The sequence below is a fragment of the Stegodyphus dumicola genome, chromosome 3, assembly GCF_044657685.1.
Source record: "Stegodyphus dumicola isolate Sdum_Otavi_A_Nest chromosome 3, ASM4465768v1".
Classification (NCBI taxonomy): domain Eukaryota; kingdom Metazoa; phylum Arthropoda; class Arachnida; order Araneae; family Eresidae; genus Stegodyphus; species Stegodyphus dumicola.
Window position 1 is genome coordinate 175017895 of NC_140770.1, and position 20782 is coordinate 175038676.

Consider the following 20782-nt stretch of genomic DNA (forward strand, 5'->3'; position numbering starts at 1 on the left):
ATGACATTCTTAAATACTTATATATAAAATTCATAAAATAGTCCAAAATATTTTAGAAAAATAAAGGTATACCAAAATTTTTTTAAACACGTTCTTATATCTTGTTCAATTAATAATAATGTAATATAACGATAAAAGTAATTTAAAAATTTGATCATATCTTCTCCATGGAGAACATAGAATAATATGTCATCACTTTTTAGTCTAAAGTAGTGAGCAGGTCATAAAAACCTAATTCAATAGTAATAATACGAGGGTAAGTTGAAAAATAAGTTTCCCCTGTCGACTGTGGTCAGAGTTGTGTATGAAAGTCAAAAAATAGAATGAGACATTAAAGATATGACATACCTTTATTTTTCCACATAGGTACCAAGTACATTGAGACATTTGTCATATCGCTTGATAAGCTTCAAAAAGCCCTCCAGGAAAAAATCAGGGCTTTGCATATGGAAGAAGCGTTGAATGGCTATGGGCAAAAGGCGACGCAGCAGAAAAACGCGCAAGTCACCAATACACCATTGGGTTGAGGTCGCTGCAAATCAAGCAGATGGCGCTGTTGCAGTGCCTGCGCAAACCGGAAACCAGCCTCTCATTTGAGCCCCGGTAGGTATGGAGAGAAGATGCATTTTGAATTCGTGGTCAAAGGAGGAAGTGAGAGCGGTTATCCACTATGAATAGGCACATAGAGTATCAGGAACAGAAATTCATAATCACCTTGTGGAAGTCTATGGGCCAGGTGTGATGTCGAAGCAAATGGTGTGGAGATGGTGTCGCACATTCAGTGATGGACGTCAGCAAGTGGAGGACATACCGAGAGCTGGACGGACGCACATGGCCATTACAGATGCAAATGTCAGGAAGGTGGATGACATGATTAGAGCGAACCGGCGTATCACCATCGATGAAGTAGTGGAAGAACTTGGAATCTCACATGAGTGAGCTCAAAACATCATCCTTCGATACAGAAAAGTGTCAGCACGATGGGTGCCCCGACAATTGACCTCGACACACAATCTTCCATCTGTTTCCGGCTTTGAAGAAAAATCTCGGAGGAAGGCACTTTGGAAGCAATACTGAAGTGAAACAAGCCGTTCAACGCTTCTTCCATATGCAAAGCCCTGATTTTTTCCTGGAGGGCTTTTTGAAGCTTATCAAGCTATATGACAAATGTCTCAATGTACTTGGTACCTATGAGGAAAAATAAAGGTATGTCATATCTTAAATGTCTCATTCTATTTTTTGACTTTCATACACAACTCTGACAACAGTCGACAGGGGAAACTTATTTTTCAACTTACCTAATTAATTCCTGTAATAAGAGTGTAATTGTGTTCCAAATTAGCTGAATGTAATTGATGAAAGTATAAGAATATTTGATCAAATCAATTCGTAATTTATAAAAAATATGTATGTAGTTTCAGTTAATTACTGGAATAAAAAAGAACGTCGATTGAAATTGATTGGTGTATTCTGTTGTGTTCATGAGAGCAGTCAATAAATAGAAAGCCGTGTTTTTGATTTATGCAATGAGTAACTCAAAACATATATGTGTATAACCAAAACAAATACTTGTATAGTAATGTGAAGTTATTTTAGATTTGGAAGGTAAAAGTCAGAGTTAACATAAAAGTGTGTAAGTTTAACATGTTTTTCAAGTAGTAAAATTTATCAGCATAAGAGAATCATATGAAATTAATTTCAACATCAGTGGTAGCAAAATTTTCTACTGTACTTAATAAGAACATATTTAAAAAATTCCAACTTATGCAGACTTGGTCATGGCAACCATCTCTCTAAGATGAACACTTCTTAAAGGGGCCAGTATTTCCAAGAACATATACAAACATGATGCGTATTAAATGCCACCTTTTAAAGGTAACTACAGGGCCCACCAGCGGCCGAGCAGTAAAGTCGCTGAACAATCTAACGTTCAATGTATGTCTTACGTAGGGTACTAATAGTGTCTGTTTATCCTAGTATCCCCCATGTATTGCTCCTAAAATCTCACCTCATAGCATAATATAAGTCATATGTACAGCATTAAAAGAACCAATGGTGGGTATTGTCATGCAACTGACACATTGATATTCACACTCAAACATCTTCATGCAAAAATAGCTCATGTACAGTCCTAATAGCTTCAAATATACAGTCTTAATAGCCTCATGCACAGTCATGTACAGTCTTAAGAGCTTCAAATTATTGTATAATCTATGTGTCTCTTATGTTAATAATCCCTTATTGTCTGTTGACAATAGAACGTAACCAAGACATCAAGGGCCCTATAACCGTGCCCATGTATATCTTTTATATGGTACAATAAATATCCGCGGGGTTGGCATCCAATTTCGTATGGGTATATCCGTTATACCTGGGACGGAAGCCAGCTCAGTGGCTCAAACTTGTAGTTCGGTCTGAGGTTCGAATCCTGCGAACGGGCTGGATGCATGGGAGTTTTCGTGGTTTTCCCCATGTGTAACGTGTATACGATACAGTTTCCCTTAGAAAGTCCTCCACGAAGGCATCCCTTCCCTTAAGCAGATAGCCGTTGAGGCTTTGCCATAATCATGCACACACAAACGTGACTACTTTTACGGAAGATCAGAATCATATTAAACCATACTTTTTTGTGTTCAAGAGGGTTCTTCTTACTTCTTACTTCACTATGAAATTATTTACGAAGGTATGTATAGCTAATATTTTCATAGGTATTGTGATATAGTTTTTTGCTGTGTTTTCTATATTACTTTCTATATTTCATTGCATAGCAATATGAAATATGTAACAATGTTGTGACAAAGAGGGATGAAATTTTAAGTGGAAGTAAAAAGCATAAAATCAAAATTTTGTATTTCTCACAAGCCTCTAAGGGTTTTACATATCATTTATGATGCTGTACTCATAAAAATAAACTAGAAATATCATTGGAATATTGAATTTAGTTACAAATAAAATATAGGGATATCATACGCTGACAGGACAAAACATTATGACCATCCCTTAATTTTTCAATAAATTCGTCTGGGTTACATGAAGGGCACACAGTTAAATGGAAATGGTATTTAACTACTACTTGAGCAGGTAAGGAATCATTCTTGCACTTTCTTTTGGAAGTGATGGGAAAGGCTGCTGATCTAAGCGAATTTGATAGAGGGCATATTTTTATGGCCTGAAGACTCAGAACAACCATCTCCGAAACTGCATTACTATTAAGTTGTTCATGATCTGCAATTGTTAGTACTGTATTTATGCAAAGTGGGTAAATGATAGTGAAACTAGCTAAGCTGTTGGATGATCACACATCACCAAAGAAAAATGATGTCAGAGACCGCCCTGCTTAGCACAGCAAAATCGGGATCAGACAGAGGCTCAACTGACAGTTGAATGCAAGTGCAACCATTTCGAAACTCACAGTTCAGTGGACATTGTTGGATTGTTTGATATGGGACTGTGCAGCAGATGCCCTATTCATGTGCATCTGTTGACTAACCATCATTGTCATCTACATCTACAATGGGCACATGAATATTGAGACTGTACCACGGATATGTGGAAGGCAGTTGCCTCATCGAATGAATTACAATTTCTCATTCATCACATCGATGGTCATGTTGGGGTATGCCATCCTCCAGGCGAACAGTTACTCTCCCTGTACAGCAGGTCATACACAAGCTGCTGGTGGTGGTATTATTATGCTTTGGGGAATGTTCTTATGGGTGGCTCTGGGACTGTGGTAAAACAGACCATGAAAGCTGCCAACTATATGATCGTAACTGCGGACTGGTTGCACCCTTACATAGCTTGTATCTTCCCAACTGGAAGTGAAATCTTCCAGCAGGACAACATGCCATGCCACAAGGCTCAAATTGTGTTGGAGTGGTTCAAGGAGCATAAGGATGAATTAAAATTAATGTCCTGGCCACCTAACTTAACAGATTTCAACCCAATAGAGCATATTTGAGATATCATGGAGCAGCAGCTCAGAGCTCCAACCCCATGTTGAAATATATCGACTTGGTGTGAACGCTGCTTAGACAATTGGTACAACCTGTCTCCAGTCATCTACTGAGAACTTGTGGCATCCATGCAAGGCAAGTTGTTGCTATTTTGCAGGCCAAAGGTTGAGCAGTGCATTATTGAGTAGGTGGCATAATATTTTGGCCCTTCATTGTATTTAAATTAATGATAATGAGAGGTGCATGGAAATTCTTCTAAATAACCATATTGAATAAAATTTGATATGCATACCCTTCAGATCATAGAGATTACGATTATTTGGATTATGACAAAACATGCAAGTACTATCTGACTAAGGTGAAGATTGCTTTTGTGGAAGGTGTTTTAAGGGAAACTAGCATGTAATTCACATCACACATGGCAAAAAACACGAAAATCCATATGGAGTCAGCCCATTTTGCCAGGATTTGAACCCTAATTGAACTCTAGGGCTTATTGTGTTACCAGTCAGCCACTGATGAGTCAGGTATAAAAAAAAAAATTCCAATTCAAAATTTTGCAACCAATTGCATGTTTACATGAAAACTTTTGCAAATTAGGAAAAAGTATTTTTCGGCTAGATTTGATGTTATGCATATCGGAAATCATTCGATGTGGTTTGTCATGCTGTACAAAAAGGAAATATTTTATTGTAATTAAAATGTTTAATCAGAAGGGCAATAATGCTTCAGCTGCTTTTGCTTTAGAACATATCATCTTATTAAAATCTTAACCCTTTGTAGTGCAATACACTTTAAAGTCGGTATTTCAACAAGAAAAGTTGTATGCAGTCTATCTAGGCCTAAAGGAGTATACAGATAAAATTTTGTAAAAATTGCATTTAACGTTTCAATTCTGTGGATGTTCCATGAAGTGGAACACTGCACCACCAGAGCTCTTAAAAGTGCGAGAAAGCGAGCATTCCAGTGAAGCACAGAAATTAGTACAGTCAAAAGTCTTTAATCTGGATTCGTCAGAACTTCAGCGATTCCGGATTATCGATTTTTCCGGATTATAGATCATCAGTTTAAATCTGGTAAGATGTCATGCAGAAATTATAAAATTAAAAATATGAAACCGTAATTTATAAAGTAATGAGCAATTATGATCTAAAGGGTATCAAAATTTACAAAAAAAAAAAAAAAGCTTAATATTTATTTGTTTACTTTATTAAACATTTCTTTCAACGCGCGCATGCGTAAAGCATACATTATGCATAGCCGAAATTAGAAAATTGCAACCAGAAAACTATTTGATTTGTATTCGTGATATTTATAATGATGAGGAATTTGATTTAAAACATATCAAAGACGGTGTACATCGAGATGAAATACTACATTTCGTAAGGAATTATAAGCCGAATAAAATAAAAACATCTGCCCTGAAGATAACGATAGTGCTAACAGATCAACTTCCAGTTCATTGCGCGCCGCGACGTTCCTCCCCCCCCACCCCTCCGCGCAGAGCAGTGTTAAATTGATAAACAGATTTCGGAACGGTTAGATAAACAAAGGATATGCCTTTATCCATTTTTTGCAGCAATTCCACTTTTTATTTGATGGACATCAAAACATACTTTCGTTTTGTAGATCCTTTGGGAGCTCCAGCATCGGAAATTCTATTTGACATAATCGAAAGTTCAAGCTTACTTTTATAAAATTGCTCTTACAGTCTGCAAAAAATAATAAGCCGGATCCAATTCGAAGATTAAGGAACAACGCAATCATCAACATTAACTGAAATAGATAATTAGATAATTTTAGCTTATACCGTCTGTTATACATTAAACGCGCACGTGAAAACGTATTCTGCTCTTGCGCACACGCATATGTGCAGGTGTAAAGGTCTTACGCGCACGCATAAACGCCTGTGCACATGCGCAGAAAGTTTTTAGCTTTGAGGTCAGGATTATAGATTATTCCGGATTATGGATGTCCAAATTAACGACTTTTGACTGTAGAAGCTTATGTATAGTAATGAAAAAATAGTAATGTATTATGGCTGTATACATGGTTTTCTGGATATACACAATATTCTTGAATATGTATGGATAAATGAGATAAATATATGTATATACACAAGTCGTATATACAAAAATATTTACAAATTTTTCGATTTCACAGCTTCGTGAAATTTTCAAAGCATGTCATGTGTTTCTGATAGAAGCACAAACCAACTTTGCAGGTTTTGAACAAAAAACTTGTTTTGTGTGGCTTCGGTTCCGTGCAACAATATGTTTAGAATTCCAAGTAAAAAGAAAGAGAAAAAGAAACTCTTTCTTCCTCGGAAAGAGTTTTCCTGCCATTTATGGAAAATTAATAATAAAAAATTAACTGCAATTAATATTAACAATAAAGAAGAATAAGCTATAAGATATACGACACAAAAAATATCTACACAATTATTGTAAATAAACGGGAATGAGACTAAAAAGCGATAGCAAAATAATTCACGCAGCTCCCCTATGTGAAGATGACTCAAGCTACTGATAAAATTCCCGCCTGAAAACTACTTACAGAAATTTCAAGGTGCCCATATTAGGGCTTTCATAGCACAAACCACACCTCACCCCTCAAGACTCCTTTGTTTGAATTCATTCCCCCAAAACAACGTAAATAGAAAACATATACAACAGATGTTTTCTCCTAAGACAGATGTTCTGATGCGTAATAGCATGAGATCGCTAAAGGCGCAGTGTTCCCGCTAATGGAACACCCCGTTTTATTTAATGATTCTGTGCATGCTTTTTGTATGAAAAATGTAAAAAAATATATAACAAATAATATAGAGTACAGCCATCAAAATTGTACAGAATTTTTTTTTTTCAAACAAATTTTTTTTGCATCACAAAAAATGTAGAAAATTACTAGAAAATAAATGGATTTTAATAACATTTCATAAATGAAAATTCTGGGTCTCCTTGTGATATGCTGTCATCTACTGTTTAAAAAGAGAAGTTTGAAGTATATTATAAGGGCATTTTTATCCATTTATGGTTGAATTTAACAGTTTCAGAAGCAATTCAATTTGGGTATTCCATGTAGTGGAACACTGAGCAACAAAGGGTTAAAGAAAGAATGCATGCAAAAATACTGTGAAAAACATGGTTAAATATTTTAAAGCAGCTGATGATCACAAATGATCATGGGACTTCTTTTATGTATACCTTTTTTTTTTTTTTTTTTTGGTTGTTATACGTCAACCCCTGGGATTTATATTTTTGTAGTTTCTTGAACTATCATGGTTTCAGGGATTTATATCTTAAGATTACCGTGAACCACTGGTTCACAAAATTTAATTAATTTTTTACTGTTTGTCAACCAAAATGTTCATAAACTGAAACAATTTTCCTCATTGGAGTTATTGTAAAAGAGATTAATTCTTTCCTGGACCACTGATGATTGGTTATTTAAATTTTGCATTTAAATAGTTGTGAATTGTGCACCAGTAATTTGTGCCCAAATTACTGGTGCACAATTCACAAGGTAAAAACCAATAAAAATCATTATATAATATTCCAAAAAATATATATAAACACAATATTTCACAGATACACTGCATGAAAACTTAATTAAACTGTATCTGTACAAAGAAGATGGATGGCATAAGAGGTAAATGATAAGAAAGATGTTACTGCTTGTGTGCAAAATTCCCTTCTATTAAAAAAATCAGGTTACTACCTTTAGTGGGTATCTTCTTTTATCCTTTCTTTGTTTCTAAGTGCCACTCGACTCTATTTGAGACACACTCGAATTCTGTTTCACTGAAAATTTATCATGATTTGTAATGATATTTTTAAAGTGAAACATGGCATTGTCATTCAAAATTTTTATGCTGAAGCTTGCTACTGTCTTTATTAGAGGAATATCATTGCATAAAAATTTTGTATCTTACCCCATTAAGCACACATTTTGTATGTTAAAGAATTAGGATAATTTTTCTTTCTTGCTTTTCTTCTGAAGACATTTCTTCCAGACTTTTTTAGGTGCTGATTTTGAAGTTGCTGCAGTTCATTTTTGTTGAGCTCATTTTTATGATCTTCTAGTAACTTCTTCATGATTTGATTATAAAAAAAAAGGTCAAGTGCTCAAAATCATCTCTTAGTGTCTCCTGCAATCTAATGTGGCTATACTTTCCTCCAGGTCGATTGCAGTCACTTGCTACTAGGCTTTGTTCTTGGGAGTTAAGCACTGGAAAATATTAAAATGATATTTCCAAAAGTCCCTCAGTGTTCATTATGCAGCATGGGTTACCTCAAATTAAGTTTGAAAATAAAAATAACTTTGAAAACTTTTATAACTATGAAAAAGGGATTAATTTGTTCCTGGAACATGGAGGATTGTTTATTTAAACTTAACAGCAGTACCATTCAATGAGGTGAAAAACCAATGGATGTTATCAATTGGATTGGAGTGTTCATAACTCAAGACACCATTCATCATCCAAAGAGTTTTTCAGTGAGATAATTTGTTCATGAAATGAGGCTTTGTTGATCTGAGATTCCACTGCAGTATAGTTCCAGATACCTCCTGAAATACAGCATGCAATAGTTGATAATGCTATCTTGCAATTTCAGCATGTGATGAAAAATTATGAATCTTACATTGAGCATAGAAATATGATTTTATTCTTAAAACTAAAATTTTATTCTGCTGCTTTATAGTTGTCATTCTTTACAGATTCATATTTACCCATAGTGGTAAAAATTTAAACTCTCCTTTTTTTCTTTATAAGTTTTTTACCCATAATCTGAATGACATGCATCTCAAATTCCATTCAAATCAAATACCTCTTGAATATTGTCAGTTTAATTATCACTGCCTTGAATATGTTATGAAGAAGTTCTGTAGTTTTAATGAATAAATAAATAACCATTTTAAATGTAAATTAGAGACAGAATAATGAAGTTAGTGCCTTTAAATGAGTATTTAAAATATAAGGAGCATGTGGTAATAATTTTTGTAAAGAGGCTGAGTGTAGTTATTCATGATTCCATATAAAATTGTTAAATATCCACTATATTTTAGAAATATGAATGTATTATTAAATTGTTTAATAACTAAACATAGAAAAATTCAAGAATATCTATAGAATTTTTTCTTTTCTCAAAGTTTTAAAGATGACTCTTTAAACTCCTTTGTAACCCTTAAAAATGTCTCTAGCATTTTTGTATTAATGTTGTAATAACTATGTTATATGTTAATATATCTAATAATTTAAAATACATCTGAATAGTATTTTAGATTTGCAACAATGGAAATTCAACAGTCATAATAAAAATAAAATTATATGCCTTCTTGCTTGAGTTTTCCATTTCTTAAATTTTCCATTTAGGAAAATCATGAAGAAAAAATGAAAAAGAAAAGTAGATATCGGCAACTAGGAAATGTTATGTAAGTAAACACTTTTACAAAAATGATTTTTTTATTTTTAATTTTTTTGATCATGTGAAATTAAATGATATATCTGTATGGCATAGTATGGAGTACAGAATGGGTGCAAAAATCTGATTTAAAGACAAAAAATATGGAACTTTAGTCATTAAATAAAATGGAAAGCTTCTGTGAAAACTTAAAGTACAAAACTCCTTTTGTATGAATGAAAAATTGTTCATATATCTATAATAAATATAAGACGTTTGCCTTTTGACATATGTTTTGTAAGGATCCTAAGTTTTACTAACGTTTATTTTATTTTAAATCTGTACTATCACTTCTTATTTTCTACTTCCGGCCAGAATTAAATGCTTTAACTTGTTTATGGAAATTATCTTGCTAACACCCAAGTACTTAAGTTGTGCCTTTTTGCCAAGAGAGAGGAGTTTTAGGAAGCAAGCCCCTTGCCACTGTAGTTTTAGAGTTTTCACTCGGTTGCTGGTTGCCTTTAAGGCCAGAGGTTTAGCCCTCTTGATATTTGCAGACATATCGTAGTTTTAGCAGCTTGGCGTACTACATACGTACCTTTTTTAAATAAAGGCCCGTCTTAGTGCTAGGCATTTGTATGCTAATTCAAAGTTAGCTTTTAGTTAGAGTTTTAGTTAGTAGTGTTTATATTCTTATGTTCAGACCACAAGTGGTTGGTCTCTGTTTTCCGAAGTTCGGAAATACCTGTAAAGTATTGAAAATAAAGGGTTTCGTATACCCTTCCTGCTTGTGTTGTCTACTTCACACCTTCTTGAACATAGCTTGAGTAAGCTCCCTGTTCCTATTCAGGATCATTCATGTTTCCAACGCAAATAAAGAGAAACACAAGTCCTGACAGTTTAACTCAAGTGCATGATGAATCAAGTAAAATAATGATCACACACAAATAAATTTTTATGTAATTGTATTTCTTTCATTATTTTGAAAATCAGCAGGACATTTATTGAATTTGTTGCAAATGTTAAGATACGTTTTCAGTAAATCAGTTTTCAGGTAAAAGTTGTTAATTATTTTTTCCTCTTTTGTAAATGTTATGAATTATTTTTTAATATTTTTATTTAAATTTAATACATATAAATATTGGAGAATTATCTTTGTAAGATATTGAAATCAGTGTTAGCCATTGAAAGTGATAGATGTACACAGGCAGTAAAGAAATACATTCTAAAATTTTTAATTTCTGAACATATCTAAAATTTTTAATTTGGATAAATTATTGTCCTTTAAAACACTTTTTCATGTATATTTTTCATTCAAACTCTTATCTTTGTGTAAAAAACATCATTATTTCATTCATTTTTTAAGGAAACTTTAATAATGTTGGTAGATATATCTAGAGATGTTAATTTCTTTTCCCCTTCAAATGAGTATATAATGACTATAGTTAAATTATACTGCAATAATTGATTTGGTATCGGAGCATTTCTCACTAGTCTCTTGAGTAATTGAGGATTACAAGGAAAGACCCAAACTTTGATCTGGAATAGTTAACTTTGCAAATAACTTTTTAAGGAATTTAGTTGCCATTGCTTAAACATTACTTTGCATAATTAATATTTGGTAAGGACTTAAATGGGAAAGATCATTTACACAATCAGTGTAATAATCAGTAATTTTTATTTTGAGGAATTATGAAGATATTATTATGGAAACTCATAATATTTAATGACTGTAAAAGATTTCAGAAATTTTTCTTCATGTATCATTTCACTTTAAATATATATTGTAGCAGTATTGCAGAAATTTTTAATTTAGGGAAGAAATATTAAATAAACATGTTATTTGTAAAAAATACAGTTTAGAAGTACTTTTGTCCCTAAAAGTGCATTCAGATGTTAAAGAATATAATGAACGTATTTTTTTTTTTTTTTTATATATAAATAGGGATTAAAAGGTGATAACTTGTAAAAGTATATTTGCCCCCCCCCCCTAAATTTATGCAAATGCCAAGATATTCCATTTTATTTATTGTATATTTCAGTGTATAAGCTGAAATTTTTTTTAACTTTTTCCAAAGCTAAATAATGGAGGTCGGCTTATATGCAGATCTGCTAATCTCACCAAAAAAGTAGGTACTTTTCTGCTAATCAGACCCAACCAATAAATCTCCAAGTAAACCACCTTTTTTTACCTCTTAAATTTACGAAAAAAAGAGTTTTAACGAAATGAGATATTCATTTAAAAAAATAGCATAGATACTGCACATCATATGCAAGACAACAAATGACTGGAAAAACTGTCCTAGCTTCAGAAAGGGTGTCTAGAGTTAAAACCATCATTGTTGGCATCTGGTGTTTTACTTTTCATCAAATTTACTAGAAAATATTTTATGCATGCTGACGATGGAAAACATTTTATTCTAAAATTTCATAACATTTGATGCTACCTGGATGCTGCACCCATGGATAAATGCGCCCCATCTTTCCTCCCTAGCTATGCTACTGTTTTATCAGTATTGTAGATTAAATCATTAAAAAAAAAGCTTATTGTACTTAAAAACAATATATGCTCTCATTGTTTTTCATTGTGGTAAAGTAAATGAAGATTTGACTAAATTAATTTTTATCAGCACTTTATGCCTTTGATTCACTATTGCATTTCATTTCAGTATATGAGTTATAAGGATTTTAATTATTTCTTTGTCTTAGTTTCATTGGAGAACTTTTCAAAGTGAATATGGTAGCCGAATCCATTATTCATCATTGTATAAAGAGGCTTTTAATTGAAAGAAGTGAAGAATCTCTCGAATGTTTTTGTGGTTTGTTAAGGACAGTTGGGAAATATTTAGAGATTGCTATAAGCAGAAGAAGTATACAGAACAACAATGTGGTATGTTTTATTTTAATTTTTATTATGTGCATGCATATTGAGAGCAAATGAGTCAGCTAGATATAAGTCTCTCTCTCTTTCTTTTTAAGTCTTTCCTTTGAGTAGTATAAGTTTGAATTATGTTTTCCAGCTCTAGAAGGCATGCTGAAAACTCATTCTTTGACATTTTCTTTAAAATTATTTTCATCAAAATAATTGTTGCTGAATTGAAAATATTTTTGTGTGTGAACGGGTTCGTAATAAATTGAAGGCACAAGTCTGATGAAAAGTGAATAAAATTTATTTTTATCACAACAAATAAAACAAAATACTTAAATTTCCTCAGATATTCATACAGTATTGCAATATCTCGCAGTAGTTATAAGCTTTTTAAATGTGCACGAGAATATTCTGGTATTTTCTCGATTTTTCCTGATAAGCAAAAGCGTACAATTACGAGGTATCTATTTGTTAAATGCACGTGCTCCCGTATTTTTAATTTTTACGGCATAGCTTTCTCTTCAGGTAAGTCTCGTGCTGCATTGCACAGTAATATAAAACAATTTTAATTAATTCTATTTGAAATTAGCTAATTCAATACAGAAACCATAACACTGCCTCCTTCTAAGGACTGCATGTCCTGGGCAGTACAATCCCTGTACAGAAAGCAAACTTACAACTAAGGCATCAATGCAATAATAAACATTACATTAGAATAACAAACAACATAAACAATAACTGCAATAGTAACTTAAAACAATTCAAATACTATCAAATGCTAAATATAAATCAAATACTAAATACAAATCAAATCAAATATACATTTAGAAACAAAAAGGACCATGGTCTTCATGGCCTAGAAACAAAAAGGACCATTACTTCAAACCGGGCACTAGTTACAATTATTTACATTACATACTGTGGCCATAGTAATGAGCTAACCTATCGTAATGAACCACTTTAGAATTTGATGACTTACAGATCTAAACTACAATGTCGTTCAGTTTATTTAGGACTGTAAGGACCATCCCAAGGTGACTGTAAATTTAGGACTGAGTCCTTTCCGTTGAATAAGGTTCTGCAACCTCACCTTGTCTCTTTCGTCAAATCGATGTCCAGCAGCTCTCATGTAGTATCGGTCTTCACTTTTTCCGTCACCATGTTGACTCATTCTCATGCAAAATGGTGCATCACTTCAAACCGGGCCTGTAGATCTTGAATGTCTTCCTCAGGTGATGAAGGCACATCTGGAGGGTGATTAAACAAAAGATCACGAGGTAGACGACGAAGGTCACGACCAAAGAGCATCTGGGATGGAGAATAGCCGGTAGTCTGGTGTTTTTCTTCGACCCTAGTATGATTTCGGCAGCTTTCTGAGCAAGGTATTTCACATGAGACGTTGGCGTTTCCAGGTTTCCTTCCAAGGATGGATAGTCATGTCCTCTTATGCTGAAAGCAGTTTGTTGTTTTTGAAGTCTAAGGAAAAATTGTGTCTCCTTAAAAAGTCCAATCCGAGTAGGCATGGATCTGTAATATCTGCCGCATATGCCATGTGATGGTACACTGCACTTCCAAATGTGATTTTTACATTTTAACTTAATGTGCTGCGATCTATTTTATCTATCTATCTGATTTTATCACCAGACTCAGTCTGGAGGACAACGCAGGATGACGTCTAAATGAGTTTATCTTTAAACTGTTGAGCTAAATCTTTCCAAATGATGGTAACATTAGCTCCTGTGTCAATGATCATATTGCATGGAACCCTCTCAATATACCCACTGCTGCCGCTCACTGCAGAAATCTTGAGCGCTTTAAAATGAGATTTTTCACTATCCTTCAAACTCCACTCCGCGATATGATCATTAATTTGTTTCCTGCATCATTGCTGGGAAATGGTCTTAATATCCCTGCCTTGGGGTGCTCTGCAGTTCCTTCGTATGTGGCCTTCAGTTCCACAGTTCCAACACTTTTGTTTCTGGCCATTCTTTTGTTGTCTAATGCCATTTAATTCTCTGTTTAACTTGTGTGGCTTATTTTTCCTGCTCTAGGGTGTTCTGCAGTTCCTTCGTATGTGGTGTTCTACACCGCAGTTCCAGCACTTTAGAATTGGTTTATTTTCTCTCCTGTTTCGTCTCAAGGCACTGACTTAATTGGTCAAGTCATCTGTTTGTGAAATCCCACAGCTTTGACTAGGTAGCGATCTCTACGAGTTTTTTGCTGGACTGACTCGAATTTCATGGCATACACTAGAGTGCTTTTTATGTCCTTGACATCTACCATTTGCAGAACTTTCTGTATTTCAGGATCCCAGATGCCATTGATGAAGTATTTCAGGGACAAGATTTTCCTTGTTTCTGTTGGGCACTCCGACAAGGTGAGATGGGATGAAAAGGCCTTTCAACATCTGTGGCGAGTTACTGGAGTGTTTCCGTGGGCTTCTGTTGATTGGATTTTAATTGAAGACTGCTGTAATCTTTCAAACACTTCTCACCAAAGTGCAACTGCAACGCGCCAGACACAGGTTCGAAATCTAGCCTTTGGTTTTCGGGAAGAGTGTCTGAAGGATATGCGCTGCATCTTCTCTCGAAAGATGTGGCAAGATGACAGGCCTTAGCTTGGGAATCCCATCCATTTGCATCCACAACTATAGAAAATATACACTTGTCAGGAGATCTTTCTATCATGTGTTGATAGTTTCAGAGTGGGACAAGCAGGCATGGGTAGAAATTTAAAACCATCCGAATTGCTTCCTGCCGTCACTACAAATTTCTTTAAATTATCAACTTCATTGGCGACTCAGAAACCTTGTCATGAATTAGTTGTTCCACAGCAGACGCTCTCTCTTCTATTTATTCTTTTAACAGTAGAAACTCTTTCTTCTATTTCTTCTTTTACTGAAGAAACTTTTTTTTCAGTGTGTCAAACTTTATTTTTAACTGCATTAATTCTGCCTTCCATAACCTCAAATTTGGTTTCTATTATGCAGATAATTTCTCTTTTCATTTCCTCTTCACCTGCTTCAATCTTTTCTTGAAGAACCTTCATTTCTTTTTTAACAACTTCTTCCATCTTTTCCTAACCCGCATCCATCTTTTCCTGATTAGATTTCATCTCTTCTTTAACAGAATCTTTCATGTCTTCTTTAAATGATGCTTGGCCAGCTTCCATCTTTTCTTGGAATCCAGCAAAAGCAGTGATGAGCTGCTTCAATTGTTCTTCCATCGCTCTAGTTATTGGCATTCAAATCCCACCACTGCCACCAAAAAGTGTTGTGTGCGAACGGGTTTATATTATATTGAATGCACAAATCTGATGAAAAGTGAATAAAATTTATTTTTATCACAACAAATAAAAACAAAATGCTTAAGTTTGCATAGTGGTAAGCAGTCAACAAATAAAAACGAAATGATTAAGTTTGCGTAAGTCTTGCATAGTGGTAAGCAGTCTACCATGGGAAGTATTAGACATTTCTCCCACTAAAGCATTTTATGTACAAAAAATAATTTTGTTGTACATACACAAAATTTTGAAGTTGCATATATTGTTCATCACAAATTGATTCCATTTTCTGTGTGTGACTGCTAATTCTTTGTATATTATTGGCAAAATATTATCAGATGCATACACGGATAAACTTGCAGTTTTTTCATCTTTATTGTTCAAAATTGATTTTTTTCATCACCATGTATTAGTCATGTATTCCAAAAAAAAATCCATTCTCATTCTTTTTTTGTTTATTTATTAATTGAAGGCTCTACTTAGACCAAACAAATAGGTAGATCAAAATCAAGAACACTGCCCGTAGCGCATAGCTGAGGATGGCTTTTAATTTATATGCATATACACCTCTGTCGATTTTAATCTTTTTTTCTTTTTTAACTCCTTTCTTTTTGTAGCAATTAGATTTGAAGTCTGAAAAGTTTTGACTGAAAATTTGTAAAATTGTATGATTTTACAATTGCATTTATCACCATAAAACTTATTAATGTATTTTTCATGAAGATCTTGGAATCATTTGTGAATATTTAGTCTGAGAACTTTATTGTGTCTTCCTCAATGTTTACTTAATGTAATTTTAAATCTACTTTTATTTCAGCTTAGGAAAGAAATTTGCTCTATATTATGATTTTGGAAGATAATTTATTTTTTTAATATTTGAAATAATAATAAGTTGTATGCTTAGTAGTGTCAGACAAAACATGCAAGATCTATCTGTCATAAAGGGAGACGCAGCTTTGTTGAGAACTTCTTGAAGAAGTCTTACTTATATTCACAACAAATGTGTGGAAAACTATGAAGATATCATGCAGCCATCCTGTTCACCAGAATTCGAGTCAAACTGCTAGTGTCCATAGGTGTTATCCACTCAGCCACTAGTGCGCTGTTATTTAATCATGAATTATTATGAGTGAAAAGACAGTATATACAAATTAACAGTATAAAGTTTAAACACATTCTGTTGATTTGTATGTAATCTATTTCAAATTATTTTGATAGGACTATGGCTTTTAATTTTGCTTTTTTATTAGATTACCTTAAGATGTTTTTTTCAGAATCTAACATCTGTCAAGAAACCAGATTTTGTGTTTCATTCTACTTAATTATACTTTTCAAAATCGCAAAAATATTTATTATTGCTGAAAAGTAATCACTGATAAATAATAATAATAATAATAATAATAGTGCATGTTGAAGACTCAGTGGAAAATTCCTGCAAAGAAGGGAATTTGATCAATGGCAGATTAGCAAACACAACTGTAATAAAAAAAAAGACTTGTGACAAAGACTGTCTATAACATGGTGTTAAGTCATGTAATCTGACAGGGTTGAAGAATTTAAACATAAGCCTCACATCAGCATAGAAAGAAGAGACTATTTTTATTTATTAATATAATAATTTATATACTAGTAATTAATAAACTTTTAATTTAGATATTCTTAGGAATTAGAGGAAATGACATTCTGACTTAGGATGGATATGGTCTTAAAACAGGCATAAATATTTATTAAAATTAATCTTCCAATCATGTTTTTGCTTAATTAAAATTTTCGATTTTACTCTTCACTTACTGTCGACTTTTTTATTGATGTTTACATAAATTTGTTTCAATATATGAAGGGTTATTTAAATTTTACTACATCTAACAATATTTTATTTTTGTGTGATTTCTCTTCTCATTTAAAAATTTGTTAATAATGTTTTTCAATTTGTTCTAATTATCCTTTTCTCTTTTAGATGGATTTTTACATTTATGAAGTACAAAAAGTTATAGATGCTGGGTTTTCAAGTTCTAGAATGAGATTTATGTTGGAGGATTTAATAGAGTTAAGAGCTGTAAGTAATAACAATTTAACTAGATGCAATAGTTTTATTTCTGCTTTATGCCAATTAATCTTGTTCATAAATTTCTGTATATGATGTTGTGTGTGATGATGTTTTAAGAATTTTGCAAATTTTCAAGTATCTTTTTTATTTAGTAGCAATGAAGTAAATTGATATGAAAATAAATCGATAAACTTTGCTTTGAAAGAGAAGCAGCAGATGTTTGAAAAAAAATTGAGGCTTCAGAATTTTATTGAATTAAAAAATCCAGTTTTCCTCTTCTTTCTTTCTTTCTTTTTCTTTCTTTCTTTTTTTTTTTTTACATAGACAGTATTAAAAGGTTTTTTATATACAAAAGGTACAGCTATAGATCTTAAAAACTTCTTAAATTATTTTTGTCTCACAACTGACTCACAGCATTTACAAGGAAAGTTTGCAGGATTATTACAATACTTGGAATTTTATTCTGGAGATTGTGTTTTAGAAAAAACTGTAACAGTTCAAAAAGACTGCCCTTTCACATTTGGTTCATTTTCTGTAGCAATAATGGAAGTAAAACTCTGAAATCTTTCACTCTTAATGAGGAATATTTCTTATGAATGCCACTGTGATCATAATTTAGTTCATATCTGGTTGTAACAAAAGTTTTCCGCCAAACAACGTCCTTAGGAGGAAAAAATATGAAAGCAGTACCTTTAGTGCGGGTAGTAATCGTCACTCAAATTTATGATTTTCTGTTAACATTTATTTTAAAACCTTTGGTCTAGAAACTTGGGTGTGAGTTAAACAAATCAACCTCATTTCAGACAACGAGCGCAGAATGGAAGATTAGCAGCAGCAAGATGTACCTGCAGGTATGAAAAAAGTTGAAGTCCGAAGGAGCGATTCCGAGGCTATATGGTGGGTGTGGCAAAAGATTCCATTCTAGTCAATACGGAGTCCACCCGGTGAATACAGACACATATTGTTTTTGCATTATCTGGTGGAACTTTTTGCGCCGGAACTCAGTTCGACGTTTTTTCTTGATAGGAATGTCAACACAGACTAACATCTCGCTGTATACCTTACTGTCAAGGGTTTTACTTTTCCCCAGATATTTATGGATAATACTACGGCAATCTCATCAGATACAAATCATGATCTTTTTATTAGTCAAATGGCTCTTTGCGATGCTGTCGACGGGTCACCGGGCGCAGACCAACCTTCTTTTTGGTCTGTGTTGTTGAAGTAAATCCACTTTTCACCACAAATGACGACCCCGTCCATAATTTTATTATTGCGTTGATATCCGAGCAGATTAGTGCAGGTCCGAACACATCTGTCCTTACCTGCCTGAGTCACCTCATGCGGCACCCATCGATTGAACTTGTATGCCAGGTTTATGCAATGCATAGCGCAACTAATGGACATGGCACTAACATCTACTCCTTAGCAAGCTCTTGGGTGGTTGCATACTGATCTTCTTCCTCAAGTTCTCGCAGGCAGGCCTCTTCAACATCCGTAGGTTGGCCAGAGCACTCTGCTTCTTGAATGTCCTAGTCCTTGTTTTTGAACTCTCAGTACCAAACCTTCACACTATCATATGATACAGCATTAGGATTTAAAGCTGTACACATGATTTGGTGACATTCTGTAGCTGACATTTTGCAACAGAACTGGAAGTAAATGATAGTTCTAATTTGGTTGTGTGATAGTTCCATTTCAGACACCTCAATAGTAACGATGTTTTTTTTACAAATTTCATAACACGATGTTCTACAGTAATTCTCTTTCTTTCAAATGCCAAAAATTGACAAAATATGATTAACCACGCCAATGAAAACTATTTGCGTAGATGAAATTTGTGGTGGCAGGTAACTTTTGTTAAAACCCGATATTTGTCTTCATTCAAGGGGTTAGTGTTTCAAAGAAGTAAAAGAAAGTATAACGAGTGTAGCTGTTGAAATGTCATAGTGATTTTGTTGAATACTCTGTCTAGTGTAAGTCTATTTTTCTTCTCAGTTCTGTATGGCAATTCAGAATCTCATTATTCTTCATCTGCCTCGATGATCCACATGACTAAGCTGTATAAAAGAATGTTTCAGGTTAAAATGCCACCCCAAAAATGTGCTGCCAGGGCTGATTGCCCCTTCTAGGTACGTCACTGGTTTTAACATGCATTTTTCAAAGAGAAATTTTCACAGGAAAATTTTATGTTACATGCTTCAGTAACTTGATGATCATACGTGACTAAAATAAGAATAGTTTTATTTTTGATAAACATTATTACTATTTTAATTGTTGTTTAATGCATTTATTTAGTCATTGATTTGGAAAACATTTTGGCATTTTCTTAGCTTTAGTAAAATTACCATTCACTTTTAGTGTTATTTCATGCAGTATAGTTTTATAAAAGAGAATTTAATATAATATATATATATATATATATATATTTTTTAATTTCAGAATGATTGGATCCCTCTACGTATCTGTAATTTTTTTGGGCCCATCAGTCATATTTGTATTGAAGAATGTAATTTCCAGGATAATAATTCTGAAAGTATAAGTATGAAATAATTGTTATTGTTTATGGTTATGAGATGTTTTATGATAGCAGATTTAGGTCACTGTTTTATATTTTGATTTAATTTTACTGTTACATTCCCAAAGCACTAAGCTAAAGTGACTTTCTTTGGTACTAGAATATTTTCAAAATTCGATATGTTTATGTCTCTTTACCATCAATAAATTTTGTTTTAAGTGTTATTATTTGTATATGATAAAAAATTTGAACTTTTCCACATACAACTCAGAACTCAAGGATCTAAAAACAATTATGTCCAAATCATTGTTAACAATATTATTATATAACAATAAATCTGTTTCTATTTAGAAATCATTTATTTCATTTCTGTAACAATCTAATAAAAAATATGTCTCTTTGTTTTACATCAAAATAGGTATGTAGCAGCTGAAACTTTTTTTTGACATAATGTGTTAAATTTTAAAGTAATTCAGTATGGTCTTATTTAATGGTACATTAAGGTTAAAGGTGGAGCTTGATTTATGTAATGGTACATTAAATAAATACATAAATCAGGCTCCACCTTTAACCATGTGGTTGAGACTACTGAGTACTGGTAATTAAACCTGGTATTAAAACTAGATGAATATAGCTAGTTGCATTGTTGATTTTTGTGAGTTTTTCTTTCTATATTAGGAATACAAGCCAGTTTCTCTTAGAAAGCCC

At 33.1% G+C, this 20782-nt stretch overlaps 1 protein-coding gene across 9 annotated transcripts in view; it reads left to right on the forward strand.

Annotated features, from left to right (window-relative positions):
* The window catches only part of LOC118182648 (eukaryotic translation initiation factor 4 gamma 3-like), a 96952-nt gene that overhangs the window by 37512 nt on the left and 38658 nt on the right, over nucleotides 1-20782 (forward strand). For 8 of the 9 annotated variants that reach the window (XM_085813659.1, XM_085813662.1, XM_085813660.1 and 5 more), the window contains 4 exons: nucleotides 9331-9389; nucleotides 12068-12248; nucleotides 17467-17565; nucleotides 19999-20098. In XM_085813659.1, coding sequence (XP_085669785.1) covers nucleotides 9331-9389; nucleotides 12068-12248; nucleotides 17467-17565; nucleotides 19999-20098 — 439 coding nt within the window. The remainder of the gene's footprint in view (nucleotides 1-9330; nucleotides 9390-12067; nucleotides 12249-17466; nucleotides 17566-19998; nucleotides 20099-20782) is intronic. The other variant, XM_085813663.1, reaches the window with a different exon arrangement.